The sequence below is a fragment of the Chrysemys picta genome, chromosome 13, assembly GCF_011386835.1.
Source record: "Chrysemys picta bellii isolate R12L10 chromosome 13, ASM1138683v2, whole genome shotgun sequence".
Lineage (NCBI taxonomy): Eukaryota > Metazoa > Chordata > Testudines > Emydidae > Chrysemys > Chrysemys picta.
The window spans coordinates 35084072-35111534 of record NC_088803.1 but is presented as its reverse complement, the minus strand read 5'-3'; the positions used below and the strand labels follow the sequence as shown (position 1 = coordinate 35111534).

General features: G+C 49.7%; 1 protein-coding gene across 6 annotated transcripts in view; it reads right to left on the bottom strand.

The window, feature by feature from the left end:
- The window catches only part of SRC (SRC proto-oncogene, non-receptor tyrosine kinase), a 70450-nt gene that overhangs the window by 17019 nt on the left and 25968 nt on the right, over positions 1–27463 (bottom strand). For 3 of the 6 annotated variants that reach the window (XM_065565912.1, XM_005295319.4, XM_042858309.2), the window contains exons 2-7: positions 19828–19902; positions 10759–11008; positions 10351–10450; positions 8416–8433; positions 1789–1887; positions 727–830 (exon numbers count right to left, since the gene is read on the bottom strand). In XM_065565912.1, the coding sequence (XP_065421984.1) occupies positions 727–830; positions 1789–1887; positions 8416–8433; positions 10351–10450; positions 10759–10999 (562 nt within the window). In that variant the 5' untranslated portion in view covers positions 11000–11008; positions 19828–19902. Of the gene's footprint in view, positions 1–726; positions 831–1788; positions 1888–8415; positions 8434–10350; positions 10451–10758; positions 11009–19827; positions 19903–25593; positions 25619–27463 lie in introns of those variants that run through there. The other 3 variants (XM_005295320.4, XM_065565913.1, XM_042858310.2) reach the window with 2 other exon arrangements.

Here is a 27463-nt window from a genome sequence, read left to right as displayed (position 1 = left end):
CGGATGTAATTCACAGCCAGGCTCTCTGCTGATGCAGAGGCTGCTGCTGCCCGGGTATAAGCTAGCCTGCTCCACCCCTCAGCCAGGTCCTCACACGGTCTTCATGAAGCAGCTCCAACCCAACAGCCCCTGGCACTACAGGAAGGAGGGAACTGCAGAGTTCTCCGTTGCCATTGGTTACCCAGCTATTCCCAGCTCAGTGACCCAGTTTTTGCACTGTTCTCCCGGAGGGGAAGAGGCAAGCACAAGATCGGAGACTGTTTACACCAGACTTTTCAATCCCACCCAGCTCTCAGCCAATCGGCTGGAGAAAGAGAGGGGGGAACCACCCATTGGAACAGCTGGCTGAGTGGGGACAGATTAAAAGTGCAAGGGTTAAAAGCAAGAAGGTCACCGATTAAGGGTGAGTATTGGCCCTTGGTGCAGGACAAGGGTTCTGGGGGTACTGCAGATAGGCTGCCCCTATAAGCACAGGATAGGGGGCACTATAGGGGTTGTGTGCACAGAGAAGGGGGGCCTTTCAGCAATGCCAGCTAGCATCTCCTCATTCCATCTTTGTGAGCGGGAGAACAGAGCCTGGGGAGACACCTGGACCCAGCAGACTGGCCACCCACTGCATTGTGCCTCCAGATCCTAACAGAAGCACCATATAGGGACGGTTCTCCAAGACTTAACCACCCCATAGGCCTTCGCCATGGACCTAAGCGCTGCCGGGGACTCAGTTACCTTTGGTGGTTTCACTCTCCCTGACCAGGAAGGTTCCTCGGGGGTTCTCAGAATTGAGCAGGAGCCGCTCTGACTCCCGGCGAGTGATTTTCCCAAAATACCACCTGGAAGAGCAAGCAACAGGTCAGCAAAGGAAAACCCCTTGAATTTAGACCCTCTTCATTACGGCTACCACGTTTTAGAGAGGGATGTCCCAACATCCCCTCCCCCATAGCACCGATTGCTAGAACCAAGGGTTGCATTAACAGCCAGAGGCATTCGTCAGAGTTCTCAAATCCCAACGGCCAGGGGGCTAGGGATCTATTGGGAAAGATATAATTAGGTAAACAGCAAAAGCCTCTCCCCCCCAAAGCAATTCTGTGTCATACGCAGTCACTTGTCTTTTTTAATTAAAGTGTCCCCCAGGCATCCCAGCCCAGTGTTACTCCAAGAACTCTGCCCCCCCGCAGATGTGGAGCAGAAAGTGGGTGTTAATTTCACAGCGTAGTGGAAGCTGCAGGAGTGCCTGCAGCAGTGTTCAGATGGGAGTCTGTGTGATTTGGGGTTAGCCCTGTCAAGCCTTCCAGCATGGTGCGTGCAACCTGTCAGGGTAGATTTACATTAAAATTAGTGGTGCAGCCAATTGCACATGCCTCGTTTGCACAGACCACTAGTGGGATTGCATACACAAATAGGGCCATTGCAGGTGCAAGTGTGACTATTGGCATGCTGTCCCTAATTTGCATATGTAAATTAGTCAACATCTTGCCTATGCAATTAAATGCCTATTTGGTCTGAAAAAAAAGAAAAAAAAAAATCAGATCCTTTAGGGCCACATCTACTACACAGGCCACCCCTGGGCAGTTGCTCAAGACGGATTTCACTGTATATGGCACAAAAACATATACAGTCTTAACATTTGGCTTTGAGCATGCCCGAGAAAGACAACAAAACATTTAACAGAGTGGCAAGCTCAGAAAGCCCACAAAAACCTTTAGGAGGCTACAAAAAATGTCTGAAAAAAATATACTTGGCAGGCTGTTTGCATTGTTCTTTTAAACTGTCTAAAAAGATTTCAATTACTCTTCAGCCTGGATGGAGTCTGAGGGTGCGACATAGTTACTGGGGATGTAGCCCGTTTGTCCTGTCGTGAGGGAGTGAGCCAGCCACCAGTCTCCTTCCCTGGAAGAGAAATAAAGAGAGACAGACATTCAAAAAGAGGAACTTCTCGAGCAGTAAAGTCATCCCCAAGTAGCTGACATCCAAGAGTGGACTCCCTGGGCTGGAGGTATTGCAAACAGGCAACCCTGGCCCTTTCAGGGAGCTCACTGGAATTGGGGTTATTTCCAAGCTAGTTCTTCTGGATTGTTTTGCTTAGGTCACCGTTGGGTGCCCACAGCTTTACTGAACCAGGAGATGTTCAGAGACCCAAAGCTACAGTCAGATTGGACTGACACCTGATTTAGAGTCAACAGGGCAAGGGAGAAGCTCTCGAAGGTTCAGGGCGAGTTAGTTCAGGTTGGGGTCTGGGTGCTGTGAGCCCTACTGTATGCCCACCTTCCCATGTTCCCTGCAGTCATTACTAGGGTTGCCAAGCTTCCAGGATTGTCCTGGAGTCTCCAGGAATTAAAGATTAATCTTTAATTAAAGATTGTCGTGTGATGAAATCTCCAGGAATCCGTCCAACCAAAACTGGCAACCCTACATTTCAGATGAGCAGCGGAATTGTTAGGCCACAGAAAGCATCACACTTTGCTCTCAATATTAATTTTACCATCAACTACAACCGCTCCCATGGCAGTCACTAGAAATTCACCTTGAAGTACCATCTCCAAGGGACCATTGCTAAGCTGGCAGGGGAACTAATAACGGAACTTTGCTCACAGAGGGCAGAGCCCGAGGTGCCGAGCACCTGCAATTCCCATCAACGCGGGGGGGGATTTACCACTGACCATCATGACAACCCATGGCACCAGCAAACCAAATGCTCTAGGAAATACATTGGCCACAAGGGTCAAATTGCTCCGGTATCAGGGCACCCGACGTTAACTCAGAAATGCCATTTGCCAGAGATTCCAGTGCGGATACCACGTTGGTCCCATAAGGCATGCGATGGCCACAGTCACTGTGCGATCACTCTCACATACACACAGCACAGGCGATAGCCTTTTAAATAAGGAAACTCCTTACTTAAAAAGGGCACATCAGATACCCATTGAAAATACCTTTGGAGCCATCTGAATTTGAACCAAGTCTGGCTGAAGTGTGACGCATTGGAAATTCCAGAGAGCAGAAAGAACAGGGAAGCAGAGAAGGAAAAGAAAAAGAAAAGAAAAGAAAAAAGCAAAATGACTGTGATAATTAAAAAAAGCATGCTAGAAAAGACGGCCAAACAAAGGAGACTTGTTTGTTAAATGCAAATCACATAAAAGCAACAAGAAGGAAGAGAGGAAAAAAGGGGAGGGACAGAGCGTGAAAAACAAATGATTGAGGCATGAATGTCACTTAACAGGGCTTGATTGGCGCTGCCATTTACTTTGGTGGCAAAACTCCTTTTGAATTCACTGGGAACAGGATGGTCATGACTGGCGTCAGGTTTCGTATAATCTCTCCTGATCACTGATCCTGTATGAGGAGCTTACGTGATTGGGCCAGGAGCTCTCCCAGCAGAAATGGATCCAGTCATATAAGTGCCAACTTTGTGGGTGCTCCGGGGCTGGAGAACCCACAGAAAAAAATAGCGGGTACTCAGCACCCACCAGCCACAGCTGTTTGGTGCAAGATTGGCAGCTTGGGGAAAGGTGAAGAACAGCAAGCTGGGGCCTGGGGGCGGGAAAAGGCAGAGTGAGGGCAGGGGGTGGAGCCTCATGGGAGGGGCCAGAGCACCCCTGGGGAAAGTAAAAGTCGGTGCCTATGGAGCCATGCTTCAGTACTGGGCTGCATGGGGAGCTCAGAGCTACTTCTGTGTTATCCCAGGAGTCACTTGAAGAAGCTGTCTAGGAGCTCAGTTATTCATGTGGTCGCGCACAAGTTGCTGGCTGCAGCCCTGGTGAGATGTGGTCCATAAGCTTTATGTGAAGCAAGCAAGAGGCACACAGCAGTTGCTCCTGCTCCATGCAGTGCGTGCTCCTCTCTCTCTCTCTCTAAATGACTAATCCTGAAAGCACTCCCTGAATGCCAAGGTGGTTTGGAATGTCTTTATCTTGCAGAATTTCACAAGTGAGGCCTCGGCTGCTGGGTAGACAAACTCTCCGTGTGGTTTTGAGAACACGTTTCCTCAGAACAGAGGTGTCTCAGACTCCACCAAGCTGTTTCATAGACTACGATGACAGCACAAACTCCCCCAAAAGACCTCCTCCCTGCACTTTGAAAGGAACGAGTGTATGTACCCCTAACACAGCACTTACACAGATCAGATGGCACGGCAGCCTGGGGAAATGGGCAGGAAAATTTTCCAGTCCAGACACAAAGCTCAAATATTCCTAACTGCATGGGCAAAAGTGCATCGTTTGCCCATGGGATTATGCATAGCCATTTACACATACAATTACTGCTACTGTGCACACATGCTTAGTGACTAGATGTACAAGTTGTTAAAATCTACTTTAACAAGTCTACTTGCTCACCTACACCAGGAGGATGGAGCCAATGTATATGCCCACAAAAGTGTTACTTGCCCCAAATACAATTTTACAAGGCTGGAATTTGAGATGAGCCAATCTAGATTATGCTGATTCCTCACTGTAGTGTCTAAACACATCTAGGGCTATGAGATGGATAATGGGATAGTCAAGCCCACCATCTTGTCACAATAAAGTACGGCCGTCATTTCCATTAGCAGCAATCTGTGATGAGCAGACTGGTGAAGTGAGAAAACAAATCCAGGGCAACGACTTCGTCGCACCAGTTCCCAGATTTTCACTGGGGTCTCAGGGGATTCTTGTAAGTGGGTCACAAGCAGAAAGGAATGCCAGAAGACTGGGGAAGTTTTGTTCTATGGGAGATGGCAGTCACATATTACAGAGACTGTTCTATCGGAGTCAGATGGGAGGGAGGAAGGACGAGCATGTGTCTAATTTACTGTGACTGGAGGATAAACAAATCTACAAGAACTCTGCAGATTCCTGATAAGGGTCTTGAGAGACTTTACCAGAGGATTCATATTTTCAGAACAATGTTTCAAATGAATGGATAACTTGAGGTTTTTTTGAAGGCACATTTTAAGAGATGGTCTGAGTTAACAAAAGAAACCCAACCACACATCTTCCAGATCTGAACTCTCCACCTTAAGCATGGGGAAATTCAGATCCACTGCTAGTCCCTCCCTGCACAATGGGCTAACCCAAAACCTGGATCCAGACCCCTCACCCTTTGGTGGCTCAGGCCATCTCATGACCCATTTTGCAGGTGTTTTCACTCTGTATAATGGTGAACTATGGTGCATCTGCAGGTGCACCAATACTGCCCTGTTAGCAAGCACATCTATTTACAAGGCCAGTGCAGTGGTGTTTAACATATTTGTGACAGTCACTTGTCCCAATGAAACTGTCCACACAGCAGCTTTTTCTAATAATATGACCATGTTTGCATCTACCATGCTGCCCAATAAGATCTTGGAGCACTGAGAGAAAGTGACTTGCCCACCTGCAAAATAGCACTGCCCTGTCTCTCAGGGGTGTGACATACACATACATTGAAGGTTGTGAGGTGCTTAGATAACACAGGAATGAGGGCCAAATAAGTAGCTAAGATAGATAGCAACAGTGCATTCTGGGAAACTCATGTCAACTATGCCATCCTGCCTCAGCAGAGGCTACAGTGCCAGAGGAGATGCATGTAGAGCAATCCAGAGGGCAATGCACTCTGGGAGCTCTTACTAAAGAGGGAGGAGGGGATAGCTCAGTGGTTTGAGCATTGGCCTGCTAAACCCAGGGTTGTGAGTTCAATCCTTGAGGGGGCCACTTAAGGATCTGGGGCAAAATCAGTACTTGGTCCTGCTAGTGAAGGCAGGGGGCTGGACTCAATGACCTTTCAAGGTCCCTTCCAGTTCTAGGAGATCTCCATTAATTTAATTTAATTTAAAAAGAGAGCTGGGAGGCCTGGCCAAACTGCTTACACACCCATGATCGGGATCCAGTCTGCACTGCAACACCCAGGACGATGGCAGATGGTGGCATCCTACCAAACTGTTCCCTAAGTAGGTAGGTGTGCTGCCAGTGGGCCACTCTGAAGAGAGATCCCTCTCCATGGAAAGGCATGGGGAATAGCTCAAGGGATTCCACACTCCCCCCATGCCACGGGTCCGTGCTGTACTGAATCCATTACAGGGGGGACAGAGACTGGGCAACGAGGATGAACAAGAGCTGGTTGAAAAGTGAAACTGATGGGAAATTCTGAGATTTCAAAATTTGGTTTATTCTGGCAGTTCTGAAGCAGGGGCGGATTTCTAACCACATCAAGTTTGGGCGATCCAATTATTCATATGGGGGGGACATTATTTGGGGGGCCATCTCTACAGTGCGTATCATGAGCATTTGAAATGGTCCAGTCAGCCCTGACATTAACCTCTCATTAAGGGGTGGTAAATGGAGCGGGGCAGCTCTCGTTGCAAACTTGCTGTGCTATTCCACAGTGACTTTGGCAGGCCCACACACCTTTTATACGAGCTATGGCTATAGGCTACCAAAGCTCAGGGGCAGAGGAAAGGCCTTGCCACTTACTATCTTCCCAGCTTTGCAAAGGTGTAGTCCCCTCCTGGCTAGGCACCTGTCTCTCTCCTCAGGTCCCAAAGGGGTCCACGCAATAGTCCTCTCTCACTCCAAGCATATGGATCCTTCTCAAGTTTAACTGAGTCGAAACAAGGTCAGCGACTCCAGAAGAAAACTGCTGAAGACACCGAGCTCTGTGTGGTTTCGGAGCAAACCTATAAACCAACCCAGATTGACTGAAAACCAAGCGTGGGTGGGAGTTTGTAACCCACGCAACCAGACACATTTCACGAGAGGTTACATGACTCTAGTTCCAATACCAAAGGGCCTGGATGTATCGCCAGGCAGGATTTTCCATCTGCCACATATTTTTCTAATGATACTTTGCAAAAGGAAAACAAAATGACTAGGTTTCGGGCTAACTGCATTCAGAACATGTGGCTAGAATGCCAGCTCTACTGCTAGGTCAGCGAGAATGCTTGACAAGATGGGTGGTTATCCCAGGAATGTCTGCACATCTCAGTGTGTTAGGCAGAAGATTACGTTTTTTTCAATCATCCAACATGTATAGGTTAGTCACTCCCCTAACAGCACTGCGTGAAGCTGCTTTCTAAAGGTGTTTTTTAACTCTGATAAAGTGAAGGTCACAGCAATGCGGTTACACTGGATACTGTGGGGTATGTTGTTTGAAACTGATGTCTTTTCTCCTGCGCACTGCACCTTAAAAGTTCCAAGAACTTTACCCACCCTGCAGAGATAGCCATTTTGTTCTCAGAGTTCCTGCAGCATGTACAAAGGAGACACACGTACTTTGGGATAGTGAGCAAATGTCATTCAGATGGAAAGCAGAGGTGCCTTTTGTGCATGGGAGTGGGGGGAACCTCCCCCAGATATTTGCACAATCCAGAATCCCCAATAGGCAGATTCCTCCTTTTAGGAGTACTCATTAGAAACCAAAGCTAGTGTTAGTACAAAATTAAGATTCCAAAAGTCAAACGTTCAAAAAGGGGTCAGGACACTCCCAAAGTTAAGGTTTCTTCTGCAACATTGAACTCCGCCACTTCGCACATTAGATTTTATGGCTTGAGTTAATAACCAAAAACACACAGGAGTTGGGAACTGAAAAATTCCATTTGGGTAACACTACACAAGTAACATAGCAGGAGAAACCTCACACGCAGGGAGTTATTGGACCTGCCAGTGCTCGATGTTGCAATCTTTAAGTGTTCCCTTCACATTTTAAGTTTCCTTAGTTTTAAGAAAGTGGCAGGGGAAAGTGTAAGAACCCAGACTGATGCGTCTCCCACAGCACAGCCTTTGCCAGCAGAGCATGCACATTCCTTGAAGCATGGTTATTCGGCCAGTGCACTTTAAGAGCTCTGAAATGTACCTATTGATAGGCTTGTCTGTGCATGCACACTTATTCAAAAGCACATACTTGGTTCCAATGAAGAACAAATTCAACACCTCTCCTACAGCAGCCCTTTGCACCATCCTACTTCCAACTGCATGCAATGAGCTGGCAAGAATGGCCACCAGGGCAGCTGAAGTGATCAAGGGGTGCAGCGCCAGGAATTTCAGAGAGGCAGGGTGAAAGCAGTCCTCACTTGGTCCTGCCTGCATCCCCCATTGCCATTGGAAAGCAGGGTGCACTGGTGGCTTGGATGAATGGGAGAAACAAAAAAGGGGGAGAGAAAACAAACAAGTAAGAAGTGCTTTGTTGGGAAGGGATGAGGGAAGAAGGTGCCAGACCTGGATGAGAGGAGGGGACTGAATTCACACCACCGCAGTATGGGCACATGGATTTAGGCAGGGCTATTTAGTAGTTAGAAAATGAACCTATAAAAGCGTCACTGGGGGGAAAAACAAAACAAAGGGGCCCAAATGCAAACTGTGACCGACGACCATAAATGGACCACAAAACAACCCCCTCCCCAGCTGCCCTTTAGCTCACCCGGGAAGGAAGTTGGCTTTAAACAAAAAAGTAAAAACAGATACACACCTGACATCCACTTTTCTCCTAAATGAAAGCATGTTGTGCAGGAGAGAAAGAGACAGGGCTTAGATTAGAGGTACCGCACAGGCGCTGGCGTGGCTGGACAGTGACTGGGAAAATTGTGCGTGGAGAGATCTCACAAGGCAATCGAAAGGGATTTGAGATCCTGTCGCCTCGAGTGAGGCTGTCAGCAACAGAGTCAGGAAAGCATAATAACCCCCCTGAGAGGTGTGATTTATTTAAAGACGGGGGAAGTTGATGCTACTAGACAGAGGAGAGATTTGGCAGCCAAGGGGCACCACGAGTAACAGGACAATACCTCCCAATGATAGTTTGTTTTGGCGAGTGGTGGTGGTAGGGCAGGGAGAGTGGAAGCCAGTTCTGGCTCACCCTAGAGGCCTATTAGGAAGAGGCCTGGCCCCAACACTAGGGCAAACTAAAGCTGATCTGGACAATGCAACTTTCAATAAGAGCCTCTAGGTCTAGCTCACCCCAGAAAGCACCTGCCACAGACACCTCAGATGCTTCCAGCAGCCAGAGAAACAACCAACAATCCCTCTCCACAGCGTCAGCAGCAGAGGGCTGTTTCACAGCTTATGGAGGGGAACTGTGAAGTGGTCCGAGCACAGAACTGGGAGCCAGGGACTCCCGAGTCACACGCCAGCTCTCTCTGTGGCCCTGGGCACAGCACTTAACCTCTGTGCACCTCGCTTCGAGGGGACTGTGGTGACTTTAGTGATTGTTCTAAGGGAAGACGCCATTTGCATTCTATCAGTGGGCCCTGTGCATGCTCGCTGCTCACCTCCCTTGGCTGTTCCCCTCCAGGACCTTCCCAGAGCACAGACTGCCTCTAGCTCCATACCACCAACCCCGCCCGAGCAGTGGGGAGAGCAGGCCAGATGCAGGACCCAACTCTAGGAAGAGAGCAGGACTAACTCAGTAACCCCCAGGATTTCCCAAATGCCTCATTCTGCTGCCCAACTCCTGCAGCGCAGGCTGCCTGGGTTAATGCGGTTCCCTTGGCACCTAAACCCCCCCACCCTGCAGGGCGTCACATCAAGACACAGAGGGCTTCCCAGTCTTCCCAGTGGATCCTCTTGCAGGGCTAGCAGGTGTTTGTTACCCACTTCCATGGGAGACCCTCTGCATGGACCATAGGATGCCTGTCAAACTATCTGAGGTGCATTCACTGCCTCTGCCCCTAGATACACATCACATCCAGTGCTCAAGGGATGGGCAGGACGCTGGGGACTGAGACCTGGGGGCACCATTATTTCACAAAGGAGAAGAGAAAACACCACATGACTCCAGTCACAGGTATGCTCCTTAGAGCAGGTCAGTTTCCTTTCACTGCCTCCTTGAAGGTTGGGACTGGAGCCTCTCTAGCAAGACACCTTTGGCCAGCGCGCTGGGCAGCGCAGCAGGGAACCATACCCAGCCCTCCCCAGTCCTGGGGCGGAGGGCTAGGGAGGTAAGAAGGGAGGCTGCTTGAATGGGGCAAGTTGGAGGATCTCACCAGCTGCCCATCACCACGTAGTGCTGCACGGGCTGCTACATAGCCCCCAAGCTCCCTGGCTGGCAGCAGCCCCAGGAGACAGAAACGGCACCTTGTGGTGCTCTTGATAAATCCCCTGGGTCTAGCTCAGGGGCTCTTTGCTAGCACAGGAGACACAGCCCAGCCCTCCTCAGGCAGACAGCCGCACCACCGGGCTTTGGGAAGGATCCCAGAGGAACCACGTGCAAACACCAGGCAACAGACGTGACCAGCCGGGGGTTAAACATGGAAGAAAGGGGAGAAGCAAGAGGGAGAAGAGCAGTTTTGAGGCAAGAACGTTACCAGCGGGGCTCCCCTGAGCAGCAAGGGTCAAAACCCCTCCAAGGGAGACGCCAGCCCACGCAGCACAGGTGTCTCCAGCCCAGCGAGCAGGCAGACACACTTACGTGTTGTTGACAATTTGGAGGCGCTCCCCTTTCTTGAAGGAAAGGTCTGTTTCCGTCCGTGACTCATAGTCGTAGAGGGCCACAAAGGTGGTGACTCCACCTGAAACAGACCCAAACTCATCCTGTTAGCCACCCTCCTGCTCCAGGAAACATTTGCCCCTCCATGGCAATTAGCCATGAGCCGGGTGCGCACAGCCTCTGCTTTCCCCATGGCATTTGCAAGTCTGGATTCTCCACTGCAGCCTTCCTCACACCTGGCAAAAATGGCCCCCACCTGCCATACGCCCCCTCCCCCCCCAGCCTAAGGCTCACGGTTCTTCCTCATCGAGCGCTTGGCTCCCTTCTAACACCCTCCCTCCTCCAGATGCCCCTCCCCCTCCGGCAGGTCAGAGCTGACGTCATACTGACCAGCTAAAGCCCCTGAGCGCTGCGGGGACATGACTGTGTCGGATGTATTGAAGCCTCCGAAGAGCTTCGGCTCAGCTGCCATGCTCCCAAAGGAGCGGTTGGGGGTCCGATGGGCGTCTGGGACAGGCGTCTTGCTGGGCGTTTGAGAGGAAGGGTAGCCACCATGGTGGGCGTTCTCAGCAGATTCCAGGCTGCGTCTCCTCTGGCTGGGGTCTCTGGGTTTGCTCTTGCTGCTCCCCATGGTCCAAAACTGGAGGAGAAGACAGTGGGGTTAAGCTGATCCCTGTGGTCTGGGTGACACGAACGTCTGCCCATTAGGGTCTGGACTGAAGCCTCCAGACCCCTTGTGTGCTGGCCAACCAACCACTGCTCAGCTGGCAAACCTCGCATCACTATTGCCCGGGGATGGGCTCTACTTCATTATATTCAGGCACAGTCTCCCACTTCCCTGTATTAGATAATGAAACAGACCCAATGCACTCGGTAAGCGATAGTCCAAGTACCAAAGAGAGGCAAACTCAATAGCATTACAGTAGAATGAATAATGCAGAGCACACGCCTTTCATGAGTAACCAATTAGACAGAGACTAGCTACAAAGATCTGGTCCAGAGTCCAGGAGTGTTCAGATCCCTCTGTAGTACATGGGGATCATTCTCCACCCAAAACTGCTGAGAGCCATCTCTAGGTGGGATGATGCATCAGCAAACACAGAAGAATGCTATAGAAGATCTAATTTCACACTGCAGCAGGCACTTCAACTATGCTGAACGTACTTACCAGAGTTCAAATTTGGCCCGGGCAATAATAGGACTAGACACTCCAGGAACTCTATGGGAAATGTAAGGTCTACAAGCAATCAGGACTTCAGGTAGAGGATCCGAAGACCATCTGCCCTCGCTCAGCTAAGGGAAAAAACAAGTCCTAGGCTCCAACATTAGACAGCTCTGAACTCTGCTGCTCCCCTCGGACCACCCCCACTCAATAGGTGAAGTGTTCAGACACCAACTCCCTTGTGGGCCCACTTTCCCTAGCACATCTCCTCATACCCACATCCTGCAGCGGGCCTGCGGGTCCCAGCATGTTTGTGCATTACTCTGTGGGAAAACTGGACAGCGAGAGCAGATTCAGAATGGTCAGCTGATGGCCAGAGGTTCACCATTTCCTTTGGGGGCAGGTAGGATAGCCAGCACCCATTGCTCATAGGGCATCAGACAGGCACTGGTCTGCAGATCATGCCAAGGCTGGGGAGGTGGGTCTCTAAAATCCTAGAGTCATTCAAGATGTGCTACCACTATTGGCTTCCAAAATAAGCCTTTTCCATAATCCTCCTTTGACTTTCCGCTCCCCCAAAGCTCGCCTGAACAGCAGCGAAGGGTCCTGCCTGTCCCATAGCTTGCAGAATTATCCCAGTTTCAGAGAGGCATTCTGAAAGCAGGGCTCACAAGACCACAGAGGCATCACTAGCACTTCATATGACGACAGTCATTCCACATCGCAAAGCAGCATGGTGTCCGACAAGAACGTTACATGAGACACAGCAAAGGGTGATACAGTAATCGCAACCAGCAGGAGACTTATGTACAAACGCTCCATCCTATGTCCCTATTAGGGGACAGGCAGGAGCAGGGGGGCTGGAACAATTTGTATCGTGGGGGTGCTGAGAGCCATTGAACCAAACTGTAAACCCTGCACATGATGGAAACCACTTTAAGCCAGGGGGTGTGGCAGCACCCTCAGCGCTTTTCGTTCCAGCACCTATGGGCAGGAGGAGAGGAGTCTGATCAACTTACACAAGTAATAACTGCATCAGAAGTTCAGACACAACTGCTGGATCATCACTGGAAAGATGGGATTTTAAAAATTCCTAAAGATTGTGGGAGAGACCCTACTACCCATAAGTAGCCCATAAGATGCAATAGTTGAGCATTAACACACATACTGCGTGCAGATGTGGTCACCCCATCTCAAAAAAAAAAAAACAAGATATATTGGAATTGGACAAGGTTCAGAAAAGGGCCACAAAAATGATTAGGGGTATGGAACGGCTGCCATATGAGGGGAGAATAAGAAGACAGACTTTTCAGCTTGGAAAAGAGACAACTAAGGGGGGATATGATTGAAGTCTATAAAATCGTGACTGGTGTGAAGAATTATTTAATCCTTCACATAGCACAAGAACCTGGGGTCACCAAATGAAATTAATAGGCAGCAGGTTTAAAACAAACAAAAGGAAGTATTTTTTCACACAATGCACAGTCAATCTGTGGAACTCCTTGCCAGAGGATGTTGTGAAGACCAAGACTATAACAGGGTTCAAAAAAAGAACTAGATAAATTAATGAAAGATAGGTCCATCAATGGCTATTATCCAGGATGGGCAGGGATGGTGTCCCTAGCCTCTGTTTGCCAGAAGCTGGGAATGGGCGACAAGGAATGGATCACTTGATGATTACCTGTTCTGTTTATTCCCTCTGGGGCACCTGGCATCGGCCACTGTCGGAAGACAGGATATTGGGCTAGATGGACTTTTGGTCTGACCCAGTATGGTCATTCTTATAGTCTTAGGTAACACACACAGTGTTCTGATTCTGAGCATTTTAGGCAGTTAGTGGCTGAGCTCCTTGTATATATAAAAACCCTCTGTCAACTCAAGATCACAGTCTATAAATACCTTCTAAATAGCTATATAAATGAAGGACGGGAATTAGTTGTGGTCTCTGAAGATGGCAGGATACATAGCAATGTCCTGAAGCTACAGAAGGAAGTATTTAGGCTAGATCATTTGGGGGAGGGGGCGGTTCTTAATAAGCTGAGCAGTTGAGCAAGGGCCAGAGAAGATGGCAGAGACGTGTGGTGCAGAAATCTGAGAGCAGGTTAGATGAAGCTGTGCAGGAGGAAGTAACAAGGGATCCTGCAAAATGCATGGGGCCAGGTGGGAAGCCCAGAATGATCTTTTCTGAGCAAACTTCTCTCTGACAGAAGCTTAAAGAAGGGTGTGAGCCAACAAGTTCAAGTCTAGATTGTTATGGTCATGTCAGACAGAGAAATTCGATAAAAACAAAATACTCTGGCTGGAAGGTTGCAATGTAACACTACTTTATGTCTTAGAATTCAGAAATAACGCACAAGAACCCAAACAGAGAAGACGGGCTGCTCCCTCAAGGTAGCGATGCACAACTCAGTGCCCTTTACTTTAAAACAGACTGACACCAAACAACTGCACCTTTGCAGTCACATGCTTTGCTACAGAGCTCCCTAGCCTGCAAGCAGGATCAGGAACCCTGTCCATCTCCCTTCTCTTAAAGTGACAGCTTGCAATTCCAGCACTGTCTTCAATACACAAGACACCTATACAGAGCCAAGGAGGTTCTGAGCCAGTGTTCCAGTTGAGGAACCTCATCTCCACTTATGATTTCTGCGAAGTGGGATTAGATAGGCGTGGGTGTATGGGTCTTTGCTTTAGGGAGCTACCTGCACCTTAAATGGAAAATCCTTCCTTCTAATGAAATGAGTTCTGCTTCTGGTCTTTATTATTAGATCCTGTCTTCAAAATAAACTCCTTTGTTTCTGAAAAAGCCGAGGTTGTCTGCTCACTTCCAACCTCTAGATCGAGGGAGCATTTTTGTTTTTCTACAAAAAAACAAAACAAAAAACAAAAACAAACAAACAAACAGACACACACACACTTACACATTATTAACCTTTACTATCATGAATAACTCCACTGATTTCAATGGAGCTACTGATGGTAGTAAAGTGGAGCATACATGTAAACATTTGCAGGATCGGGACCCTCATCAATAGCTAAGGAACTAGGTGTCAGGAGATGAGAGTTTTCTTTCTGACTCAGACACTGGGAGACCGTGGGCAAAGTCACTTCCCCTCAGTTTTTCCTCCCCATCTGGGAAGTGATGATAGTATTTCTTTACTTCAAACATTAAGCTGCGCAAAGTGCTTGGAGACCCTCAGGCTGAAGGCACAACAGGAACACAAAACAGAGTCCTTGGGCAGGCCAAGAGATTTCTGTGGCAATGGCATCTCACAAGGGAGGCATGGTCATGGCAAGGTCACAGCTTGCCCTGTGCGTGGAGGGAAAACAGGAGACAGACCAAGGGAATAAGGGTCTTTTAAAAATAAATAAATCATGCAGAAGAGCGATACAGAAAATATGATCTAGGACAGTGGTTCTCAAAGCTGGTCCGTCGCTTGTTCAGGGAAAGCCCCTGGCTGGCCGGGCCAGTTTGTTTACCTGCCGTGTCCACAGGTTCGGCCAATCGCGGCTCCCACTGGCCGCGGTTCGCCGCTCCAGGCCAATGGGGGCTGCGGGAAGGGCGGCCAGCACATCCCTCGGCCTGCACCACTTCGTAGTTCGCCACTCCAGGCCAATGGGGGCTGTGGGAAGTGGTGCAGGCCGAGGGATGTGCTGGCCGCCCTTCCCGCAGCCCCCATTGGCCTGGAGCGGTGAACCGCGGCCAGTGGGAGCCACGATCGTCTGAACCTGTGGATGCAGCAGGTAAACAAACCGGCCCGGCCCGCCAGGGACTTTCCCTGAACAAGCAGCGGACTGGCTTTGAGAATCACCGATCTAGGAGACTGCTGTTCCTCATGCTCTGGAATACTTGGCATGAGGAACGGCAGTCTCCTAGATCAGTGATCAGACAGGGAAAGACAGAAACATTCCCTCCTCTTGCCCCCAGTTCAGCCTTTTGTTTTTTCCTACCTCTGTCTCAGGTGATTCAGGTCTCCCGCCATTTGTTCCCATTACTGGATTCTGCCCTGCTAAATTCCATCTATGGGTGAAGGGAGGAGGAGACACGCACAATGCAGGGCAGGGCCTAACCGCACTGCTTGTTTTCCACCATTACATAGGCAGTCACAAGTACCCAAGTCGGCTCAGAATTTCCCCTGGAAACAACACTTCCCCAAACGGAAAAAGACTAAGTCTCGTAATATGGTCTGTGTGTAAGCGTAGGGATTTTTCCTAATCATTCTGAGTCACTTTCTTTTAGCCTGGTGAGCGAGTCTCTGAAAGACAGACATAATGGGCCTAACTTAACCGCGCTATAATGCATTGCAGTGTCCCTTTTCAGAGTCCCGCAAGAGCCTAGTGTCAGAGTATTCACTGGGACTTGCCCAGATCAGTGTGTAGTGGTAGGAGAAGATAGAAAGACAATGGGCCAAATTCTTCCTCGGCTGAAATCACTTACACTAGCAGTGAACTTGGCCCAGCCAGATGACTCCTGGGGAAGACAATGGGCAAAGGGACAGCAATTGGGTCCCACAGGAGCTCGTGTGTACATCACCACCACAACTCATTGAAATAGGCTTCAGAAAAGGACCAGGCCTTTTACATGAGTAAGACCGGCCCCTGCAGTTGCACTAGCTAGAATACAATTGAACAGGACCAATCATCCTCTTGCTTCAGGAGCCAACCCCCCACCTTGTATCAGAGAACTGGTGTATTGGGGGGGGTGATGGAGGCCTTCATCTAAAGCACCCAGAAATGGCCACTCATGGCTAGTCCCATGGTTACTTGTCACCTCTGGAGATACTTTCTGATCTGCTTAGGCCCCCACAGGCAGCACAAGTTTTGATGCCCTTGTTTCAGACTCCTGGGGATGTTTCTTTCCCCCGCCCCGCGTCCATTCACAAGTGGGGCACGCTACGGCAACCCTACTCTCAAGAGAGTGCTTGTCCATCTGCAGGGACTTCTTTGGGAGAGAGGAGTCCTGAACTTTCCCTTCCCCCACCCACTTCGAACCACTGCCCCATGTCATGAGTCCTGCTGGTAGGCTCCAGCTGAGAGCGCTGCCATGCCAGGCTGGCATACCTGGCAGCATCCGTCGGGAAGTCGCCTATGAGAGCAAGAAGCTAGTGGCAGCACACTACCCACTGTGGAAGTGTATCAGGCGTCTCCAAGTCAGGGACTATCCAAGTAGCCTCTAGACTAGAGGGAGGGCTCCACCCCCAGTACACGGTTTGTGCGTTGGCTTAGAATCCCGAGTGCTGGAAACCCCCACCCCTCCACGGGTTTACCCTTTTGAAAAAGGGATCCTTCAGACTCCTCCTGAATCACAGCGTGCACTGCTTTGATGAGGCCTAATTTGGCCTCTCGCTCACACAAGCTTCTAGGGCTTTGGCTGCAGAGCTAGAACACACAGACCAAAAAGGAAGTGCTGTAGGGCACTGCCCTTCGTTATACTGCTCCACTGGAGAGAGGGAAACAACGGCACATACAGGGCCACTGGCCATGAGACACAGAAGAAAGGTAAGTCAGACACCAGGCTCAGAGTGGGACAGAATTCAGGGGTGTGGAGGCTGAGAGGTGAGCAGCTCAGACCTATCCTGGGGCCGTCGTCCTTCCTTTACTTATGCTACATACTTCCCAAGCTCTCCTCTGCCCTGTGTTCAATCCTATCCCCTACTCACCTATCACCAGCTCAGCCCCGCTTACATTGGCTACCCCAACTAATCCAACAGCAGGTCCTCTCTTGGAGCCCAGCCTTCTCTGGCAACCCAAACTAGAAGGAGGGGCGACAGAGAGGAGGATTGAATGGCAAGTTCACTCAGGTCAGGTGTGCTTTTTATAATGCCCGATTTGTAAGTCCTATATGAGGTGCAGGCAGCTAGCCCACCCTCCCATCCCCCACTCCCCTCCTCCCAGGAAGTCTCCGCCTCTTACGCTGTAGGATCACAGCATAGATAGGGAAGGGCCATCGGCATAGATAGGGAAGAGCCTCAGCGTTCCTCATATACCCACTGGCTTCTTAGCAGGCCCAATGTCCATCCCAAGGTAGTGCCCCAACATCACTCTTCCCCGCTGGAGATGCCGCCAAAACCATTTATCTTCCTCCCCTCCCTGTGCAAAACAGAAGTCATAGAATATCAGGGTTGGAAGGGACCTCAGGAGATCATCTAGTCCAACCCCCTGCATAAAGCAGGGCCAATCGCCAATTAAATCAGCCAACAGATTTTTGCCCCATATCCCTAAATGGCCCCCCTCAAGGATTGAACTCACAACTATGGGTTTAGCAGGCCAACGCTCAAACCACTGAGCTATCCCCCCCATGTTGAGTCATCCAATCAACCTTCGGGGAAAGAGCTGTGCCTCTGAAAGAGTGAGAGGCAATGCCAACCCTCCAGCTAACAGTGGCCCATCAAGAACTGGCAGTGGGCAATAAGTTGCCACATTGGCAGAAACCTGACTGCCAACAGCTGGCAGCAGCCACGCTTCCACTCTCAGGCAAGGGCAGGGTTAAAATTCCAACCTCTGCCTGCAATCCAGGAGGATTCAGCAGCAGTACAAGGAGATCTCCAGCCACCCCCTCCTGATAAAACCAGGAGGGTCAATGCCTATTCACTAGTCTAGCAAAGGAATTTGTATTGCCAAAGAGTGGCACAGGGGAGGCCTGGGGGAAAGGAGTTATTAATGACCTGTCCGGGAGTGTGCTGTGTACAAAGGTCTCGGGGGTGACTGTGAGAGATCAGACACACTCTGCCAGGAGGGGGAGAGAAAGAATGAACCACGAAAGAAAAGGGAGGAAAGACAGGCTGCGGGGAGGAAGGAGAGAATACAGCTAGTTGAATCCACTGCCCAGTTAGCCTAGAGCCTCCAGGAGGCTGGCTCCTCCGCTCCCTCCCACAGCTAGTTCCATCTCTTCTAGCCTTGTTAAATGAGTTACTGGGCTTAAAGGAAGCTACCAAGCTAAGCTTGTAGTATCAGCCCCAGCAGGAAACAGATATTGGACGCTTCCCTGGGGAGCCTTTAGTCCTAGCCACAACAAGATCAGAACTGTGCCAACTTCAGTGTGGTTGCAGCTGAACGTGGTTGCTTTCACCTCATGAGAGAGGCCTTTTGCCTTGAGAGCACGGCACGTTACAGGCAGAAATTGGGAGACAAACGTCTGCACAGCACCACGCTCTCTGCACTGGTTTCTAGTACAGTTTTCCAGCCTCCCACTACACTACCAAGGAGACCTGCTTGGATAACTGGAAGCTGCAAAAATGGGTCCAAGCTTCAGGTGCAAGAAGGAAGCTGCCTAAATCATCATCATCCCCAAAGCCGTTCCTACATCCTGCCTTTATTGCGGTAGCACCTGGGAGCCCCAATCCTGGAGCAGCAGCCCATTGCACTCGGCACCGTACCACACACAGAACAAAAAGATGGTCCCTGCCCCAGAGACTTTACAGCCTGAGTCATCCGGGTTCCAAACCACGTGCAGAGCCATACAATAAGGAAACAGAAAAGCATATTGTGGGGTGGGAGAGGGAACAAAGTGCTGTCACTTTTCGGGAGAGGGACCAGAATCTGTTGACTTGTACATTTCCTGCCTCCCACACCCATCCTCCCCCCAAACAAAAACCCTATTGTTTTTCACATCATTTCCCCCAGTTTAAAAATAAAAACAAACAAACAATGGCAGCACTAGATTGTCACAGGGAAAAACATATTTGTGGTTCCAGTTCACATCTGGTTTGTCAGCGATTAGGATCTCACAGAATCTTTAATTTGAAAGCTCCCGTTCCCCCTCCACACCGAGTGCAAAAGCGGCCAGCATTCCCAAACGCTTGCTCCTGGCTGATTAGACCTGGTATAAGGCAGCAGGCTTTTCCGCGACTGGATTAGCAGAGAAGGCAAGTTCAGGCACACAGGAGCTCTCTGATGGTTTCAGCTCAAGGGAAGAAATCACAATGGATGAGTTTGAGGCCATTGGTGGGATGAGTTTAAGGCTTCAGCTATGTGTCCAACAGGCCAGTTAGAACTAAAAGCATCATGCCCAGTTTAGCACAGCCAGTGGGGTCTGCTCTGGAAGCACCAGCTGATATGGAGACAAACCAAACCAATAGATGTACTTTTCTCCACAAAGCTTCCACACCGGGCAGGACCAGGTAATGTGCGTCATTCCCATGCACTGGGACGAAGTCCACCCAGCTAAAGGTGCCTATTGCTTAGGGATCTAAGTGCCTCAAAGCAGAAGATTTCGGTTTCACTTTGTGACCTGTTGAATAGTCACTGGCAGAACTCTCAGACCCTCTTCTCCCCTCTGCCCAAAAAGGAAAAGGTCTTACCTCGATGTGTCCAGCTACAGCCTTTCTACAGGGGCAGTGTGGCCGTGTGTGAAGTCACCTCAGCTCTTCAGGAATCTGAGACACAAATGAAGTGAAAGGTTACTACAGAATTCTCAACATGCTGCTCACTGCATGCTGCCTGGGCACCTTCCCAGCACAGATAGCCCCATGCTTGCAGCTTTCAGTACTCCAGCTTGAAATCCGTTTCACACCTCCTCCCTCTACTCCAGTCCTCCCAGGAAGGGGGCTTCCCATCAGACTCCTCATCGGGGCAAGAAGAGCTCATGGGAAGGGCTAATTAAACCCAGTGAGACTGTGATCTCCACCCTCCTCACCTTCCCCAAGAACTTTCTAGCTTGGTGGATCTCTGAAGTCCACAACAGCCAGCCAACATCTGCTTCTCTGATCGGTCACGTGTAAAGAGGGGACAATTCTCTGCTCCACTTAATCAAATCAACAGGGTAAGGAAGGGGAGGTTGTCAGTGGGCAGCCCAGGGCTATCCAACCGAGCTTGCGCCTGAATGGGTATCTGAGTCGTCACCAGTGTGAGAAACTGCTCCCGGCGTGAGCTAGGTGGGCCAGCGCAGTACCCAGCGCTGCTGTGTCTCTTCCGAGGAATTGTGGGTTTCATCTCAGAGGGTTTAGACACAGATCCGACCCCACCCCCCAACTAGCCTGCACAGATCAGCCTGAGCAGCCCTGTGCACGGATGTAGGTTTCCTACTGGGCTGGCTGGGGGAGGACATCATAGTGCTTGTGAGAGATGCCGCAAGTCCTGCCCCCAGATAGAGCACAGGGACAGCACAGGTAGCGGCAGAGCAGATAGGCCCAATATGCCATCCAAAACATCCCAAAATCCCCGGGTGAACTGGAGGCTCAGGTTTTAACTGGTTTCTACCACCTAGGTTCCCTTTCTTGAGCATGCTCAGGCTCTTGGACCCCTTTCAGCTGAATTTCTTCTAGTCTGAAAGCAAATCCTTTCAGAAGCGTCACCAGTGCTCTCACTGACATGATGTGGGTCCAATCACATCATTGCCACACAGGTCACTCCTTGGAGTAGTTATTAGTTGGAGTTCCACCTTCAGAGAGTTATTCCTCTAACCCTCACCCCCAACAGGGGCACAAGGAGTTTAAAAAAAAAATCCACTAAGTCACTCATTTTGTACTTCTATAGCAGCTTTCAGAGGCTCCCAAAGCAACACACACACACACACACACACACACACACCCCTTCAATCCATGGGCAGGAGGGGGGGGGGGGAATATACCAAGAACATATATGCTACCCTGAAATGCAGCCACTTCTGGGATGAACGCCGCAGCTATTAACAATTTAAGGCTTAGTGGAGGTACAACACCACTACCTATTTGAAAATTCAGGGGAAACTCAGATTATAATTACTGAATTTGGGGTTTAACTAGGGCATCTCGAGCAACATCCTTACTCTTAAAGTGCTGTGGGATCATTGAGCCCGAGAAATGGCCAGGCCCATGATTTCACATTTCATCCAAATGACAAGACCTGTATCAAAAAAATCTAGTGTAGACAAAGCCACAAAGTGCCATTGATGTTAGCAATGGTCGGTGAACTAGAATAGATCAGTCACTGGTGTATTTACCACAGTATCATCTAACTTGGCTCAGAGCTGGGCTCAATACCAGTGGCTGCCTGTACCTTTTACCTGAGAACTCCCACCAGCAGAGCTGCACAGGTCAAAGGTTTTAGAAAGAATCGGTGTAGACAGGGACCAAATGAGAGCACACACTGCTTCTGAGCATCTAAGATTGCCTTTGAAATCTTCCATCAAAAACCTGACCCAGCCCCTGCTTAGCTTGAGAATTAACAGGATCCCAAGACAAGGGGGTATGGCAAAGGCTAAAGTTGTGGGGGGAGGGGAGGGTGTTTTTGTTTTTTTAATATTCTGTTGCACTGGGGTGGATATGAACAATGGATTTTATTGCCAGGATCTAAGCAGACCCGGCCAACCAAACATCTCCTCTCAGTCCCACAGGGGTATTTTGGCTGGCAGTTTCTGAGTACATTGCTTAACATGCAGCAGATGCGCTACAGTGCAGTTTGATATCCCTCCCTTCTCCCTGCTAATAAGTTTTGCCACTATTTTTAGTGAGGTTGATTAGAAGAACAAGCAGCATTTGACTGACAGCTCTCTAAGACAGAACAGTTTGTAATTCGTACTTGACTAATATTTGCTCGATGTAATTGCACAGCAGGATGCTTGGATTTCAAGTTACAGTCTCAACTCAGGATTGCAGTACATACAAATAAGATTCCCTTCCCACACCCATACTCCACTGCATTTGACAGGTCTACGGAGGCTGCATCCCTTGGCTCTGTCTGATTCTGTTAGAGCCGCAGTGAAGTTCTGGAAAGGGAATCTTCCTAGTTGCATTTTTTTTGGCTGATGCTCAGTATTTGAATTTCACTGTATTTAGCAAGATGGGTGACTAGTCTGAATCACATTAAAAAAAAAAAACCCTCATGGCTTGAGCTGCTCAGCATGTCTGATCAGATGAGATGCTACCAGTGAATGAGGGGATATTAAAAAAATTCCACCAAGACACAGAAGAAAAGCATCCATGGGAAAAGAGATGGATTACAGGTCTGGTCGGGAAGATAGACAAGGTAGTAACAATTCAGGCACTGGACTAGGACTGTAAAGATTTGGAGTGAAGTCAGTTGGGCCAAGACGTCATCCTGGGTTCTATTCCCATCTCTGCCACCGACCTGCTGTGTGACCTCTGGCAAGTTACTTCCCCTCAGTGTCATACCCCCCTACCCTATGTCTCTTGGCTGGATGGTTAGCTCTTTGGGGCAGGGGCTGCCCCTCACCAAGTCCATACAGTGCCTCTAAGTACTCCTGTGGTACACAATATTACTAAGGGTGGGAGGATGGCAAAGGAAGGGAAGAAGTTACAGGAGGAAATATTGAAAACCCTAGACAAGCTGTACAACACCTCCTGCCCCCAGCACTGCTGAAGCCTCTATATGAGCACGTAAGCATTGCCTACCCTAGCTTTCCGGGGTCTCTCTCTGTTTGGCATCAGCCACAGTGGGAAGTGTTTGGGAAGTTTGTCTGGCATAGACCAGGCTAATCATGTTCTGGAAGCGGACACCCTTAGGGCTCTAACTCCTGGGTTAGGTGGGCTCATCCCAGGGCAGATGGTAACACCTTTTCAGAATTTCCCTCTTGCTAACATTGTACTGTCCACTCTTTGCAGGTCAGGTTGGAGGTGTAGAAACAATTTTTGCACCATCCTGTCTGGGGATTTCGAGAAATTCTGGACTCTTCTTTAAGCTCAGCAGAAGCCAGTGTACAGAATATTGCTGCCTGCATCTATGGTGCCAAGTGACAAAAGCCCATCTCAAGATCTCAAAGCACTGGAAAGTCTCCCCCATCCCCCCCGCTTTAAAAAAACAAAAACAACAACAACAAAAAACCCAGAAGGGGACACAGAGGCAGTGAAATGACTTGCCCAAGGTCAAACACTACATCAGTGGCAGAGTTGGGTTCAGATACGCACTCAAGGACTTTGAATTCCAGCCCAGCACCTCTCTACCAGACCATGCCACAGATGCAAGTTGGTCTATGCTGAACTTGAAAGACCTCCATTCTAATTAGGGATGGTTGATAAGCAGAGCAGTACAGGTCTGTCTCATCTTACACTGGGGTTATGTTCTGCAGTCAGCGCGTAAAGCGAAAATCGCGTATAGTCAAAATTACATTGAGGGTAATGGTGGGCAAAATCGCCCGCACTACAGGTACAGTATTAAAATTGTTATTTTTCTCTTTTTTTTTTGGTTTTGTTTTTGCCGACCGCGTAAAGCTGAAATCGCGCATGTTAAATGCGCATAAGATGCGACAGACATTTTAATAAATACTGTACCTGTAGTGCGGGCAATTTCGCCTGCCATTACCCTCAATGTAATCTTGACTATATGCGATTTTCGCTTTACGCGCTGACTGCGGAACATAACCCCAGCGTAACATGCCGCAGACCTGTACTAACAAGTAACGCAGGCCCGTCCCTAGCACCTTCCACCCAAGGATCTTAAGCACTTCAAACTAACAGATTAGTCACCACCACCAGGTTTAAGCACGATCCCCATTTCGCACAGAAATCTACGAGGCACAGACGGGTTAAGAGACTTGCCCAAGATCACAGTAAAGCAGTGATGGGGCCAGGATTAGAACAGGCAGTTGCCCAACTCGAGTCTTGTGCTCTAACCAGACAGACAACCATGCTGCCACCCTGCTTGGCATTAAGTCATCAGAGCCTGCTCTGCCCATCTTTACTCTGCCAAATAATGGCAGCTTGCAATCCCCTCTTCAAGAGGCTTAAAACGGCCCGCTCCCATAGACACCGTTGGAGGGGCAGGAGGGAAGCGAGATACCGAATAGCGAAGGCGTTTGTGATCCATGAGATCTGCCCTTTCCTTGGAGCTTTGTAGCATTTTCCAGCAGCCAAGAGGAACGTTTCCCAAATATCCAGTTCCAGGTTTTCACCACAGCTCTTCCCTCCATCCACTACCCTCCACCCACCCCAAGCTGTGGCACTGATTAAGACCAAACAGAGGGGAGGGAGCTGGAGAGGGAAGCGATGGATAAGCTGAGACATGCAATTCCTGCCCTCAGGAGACAGAACAAGACAGATCTTAGCAAATGGCCTCCACCCCCCCAAAAAGCAATTAAAAACAAGGCACTCAGCTGCATAGTTCAGCTTGGTTCAGATCATGGTGCTTAGACAGCATTTCCTCCTGCCCGCCCCCCGGCCTCATCCACAGCAAATCTGGAAAGCTGTGGGGTTGTTAATTGAATGAGCCACAGGGTGTGAAAAGAAAGCGTTGGCATATGGAGAGTAAAAATTAACTGTCGGGGAATGCCTCCAGACCTGGCCAGCGCTGCTTCCACTCCTTTGGATCGGCCAGCCCCCGGAGGCCCTGGAGCGGGCGGCGTTTCGGTTTGTGCTCTGCATCCCATCTGCAAGCCCATCGCCGCATTTGTTCTAGAGAGATTCCGTACACGTGGCACGGAGCCTCCCGCCAAGGAGAAGGGCGCACCGAGCTAGCGCCTGTATCGTGCGCTCCCCTCCGACAGAGCCAGGATAGCCCAGGAAGGGGAAATGGTGGAGAGGGCGAGAAAAAGAGCCCTTTGACGTGAAGGCATCACTATCAAATCCATGGCCATTAGCTAGGTGTGTTGTGGTAGCACGTAAGAGTCTCAATCATGGTCCAGGACCTGCACGAACATGGACAAGGCAGTCTCCGCCCCAGAGAGCTTGCAATCCACTGCTAAGACAAGAGACCCCAGGCGGATGCAGATACAGGAGAACCTATAAGTTCTGGTGTGCAGCATGCTGACAACGGTCACTGGTGGGGTCAGAGCCTCCTGCTCCAAAGCAGAGCCCCTGCCACCTGAACCTAGGGGAATCTCCACTAGCTGGTAACAGAATGGGGCCTATGGCACAGTGCAGAGGGCAGCAGTCTGCACTCTCACACTACAACATGCATTCATCACAGGGGCAAGAGGCTGGCTAGGTGCCTATGGGTCTCATCTGGTGCCTCCTACAGGACCCATGGGGAAGAGAGAATTTCCCTCACAAGTTGAGAGCCACCCCATGGTGAGGCAACAAAAGGGAGAGCCTCCCAGCAGTTCATACCGAGCCAGGATCTCCTGTCCTGAATTCCCCCTGGAGCTGCTACCCCGGGAGTTTAAAAGGGGCAAGAGAATGACACCAGTGACTTACGTCTCCCTTGGCAGAGCAACACTTCGCCAGCTGCAGCCCGAGGAAATCCAGCTGCATTGAAGCCAGTCTGTCTCCTTGAGAAAGACTCGCCCGCCCACTGCTCCCGAGTAGAGAGGCTCCTTGTACCCAAATATCTCAAGGCCAGAGTGCTATCAGTGTGGCTTTTACAGCTTTCCAGACTGGTGGAGGAGGGGAAGCGGTCTCCTTTCCAGAAGGGCTAAGGAGAGAGACACCCACACACCATGTTACCAGACCAAGATCTGGAGATACCACATTCTTGTTTCTATTACAGGAAAGCAGAGGCCTTGGCAAATAGTGTCATCTACAAAGCAAAAGTCCCAAAGTCCTAGGAATGGTGGGGCTCAGGCCCCACAAAGGATGAGATCATGCTCCTCCCCTTGGGGTACTGTACTTAGAGCAGCGCGCTAGGCTGGAGGTGTGAATCCTAGCACTAGTACGCGGATCCTATGCAGAGCATGAAAATCCCCTCTCCTCATTACTGGCAAGTGCAACCCGTGCCTTCAGCCTGTGCAGAACTGAAGCTTTCTGCTAACCAAAAGTCCACGTTTCTAGCCCCTCTGGTTGGCAGGGACATTTTATATATGGGAGCCAAGTGTGAACGGATGCAGTGTTGCCTTCCTGAGTCAGCAGATAAGCAGCTTTAGTGCCTCTGCTGCAGCCTGGGAAAGCTCTGAGCAGCAACAGAGTGAAACCGTACTAATGTCTTGCTGTTTTCATGGCTGCTGTTCAGAAGAACCCTGTAGTAGGCAAAGGGTCAGTTCCACTTGGAAATAAACACCCAGCAGTAGCTGAAGCAGGCACTGGAGAGGACCTCTAAAATGCCACTGCATTAGCAAAGACACTGCCTATTAAAGCAGCCAGGAGGCAGGGGAGGTGGGGGGAAATAGAGATGGGGAAACCCTCTGCCCTCCCCAGTGCCGAGGAGATCAGGGAATGAGACCACCCTCAACCTTTCCAGTTGTTGGGAGACAGCTGGAGGGGAGGAAGCTTTTGAGTCAGCACACATCTGCTAGCCCCAAAGAGGATGGAGGCCCCAGTCAGGTCCAGCGCCAGCACCCTGGTAAGAACCACAGCATCTCCCTCTTTTCAGTAGCTTTTTTGTGAGGAGATGGAGAGAAAAGGGAGACTTCTCACAAGGGCAGTGATTGCCCCTGGATAGAGCTGGTTGGGAATTTGACAAACCCCTCTTCACTGAAGAGCGTCAATTCCTCGACACTGAAACTGACCCGGTTTCACAAACAAATAATCAGGTGACTTGGAAAAACTTTTTGGAAAGAGCTTCAAGATTGGAAAACATCAGAATGGGAGACTTTGACAAACAGCTTGGTTTTCGAGTCAATGACTTTCTGTTTTGAAACTTCAGTAAATTAGACAAAAAAAAATCAAAACGGAGATGTTTTTATTGATCCAAATTAAAAGCTTATTTTTGGATTTTCAGTGCGAGGTTGAGTTTTTGACCCAAATTTGGATGGTTTCAGATATCTCAAGATGTTCACAGAATGGGACAATAGTTTCCAGCACAGCTCTACCCCAGTACAGTAGGCTCTGGCTAATAGGGGCAACTTCAGCTCTTTGGTTAACTGATGTCTGGGAAGTTTTGAGTACTGATCACATGGCTGTAATACTAAAGTCACAATACTAAAATTAGAGCAGTTGCATCCTCCTATCTCCCCATCCCTGGGATGGGCGGTGGGGAAAGAACAGTGAGCATGGCTCCTAGCTAGGCCCTGTTCAGAGCCTAATTCTGAAGGTAAATATAGTCAGTCAAACGGAGACAGGCTTTCCCCTTTAATGGTTTGCAAAACCAGAGGTTAATAAATTCACCTGCTTCATGCCAGACTAAGAAGTG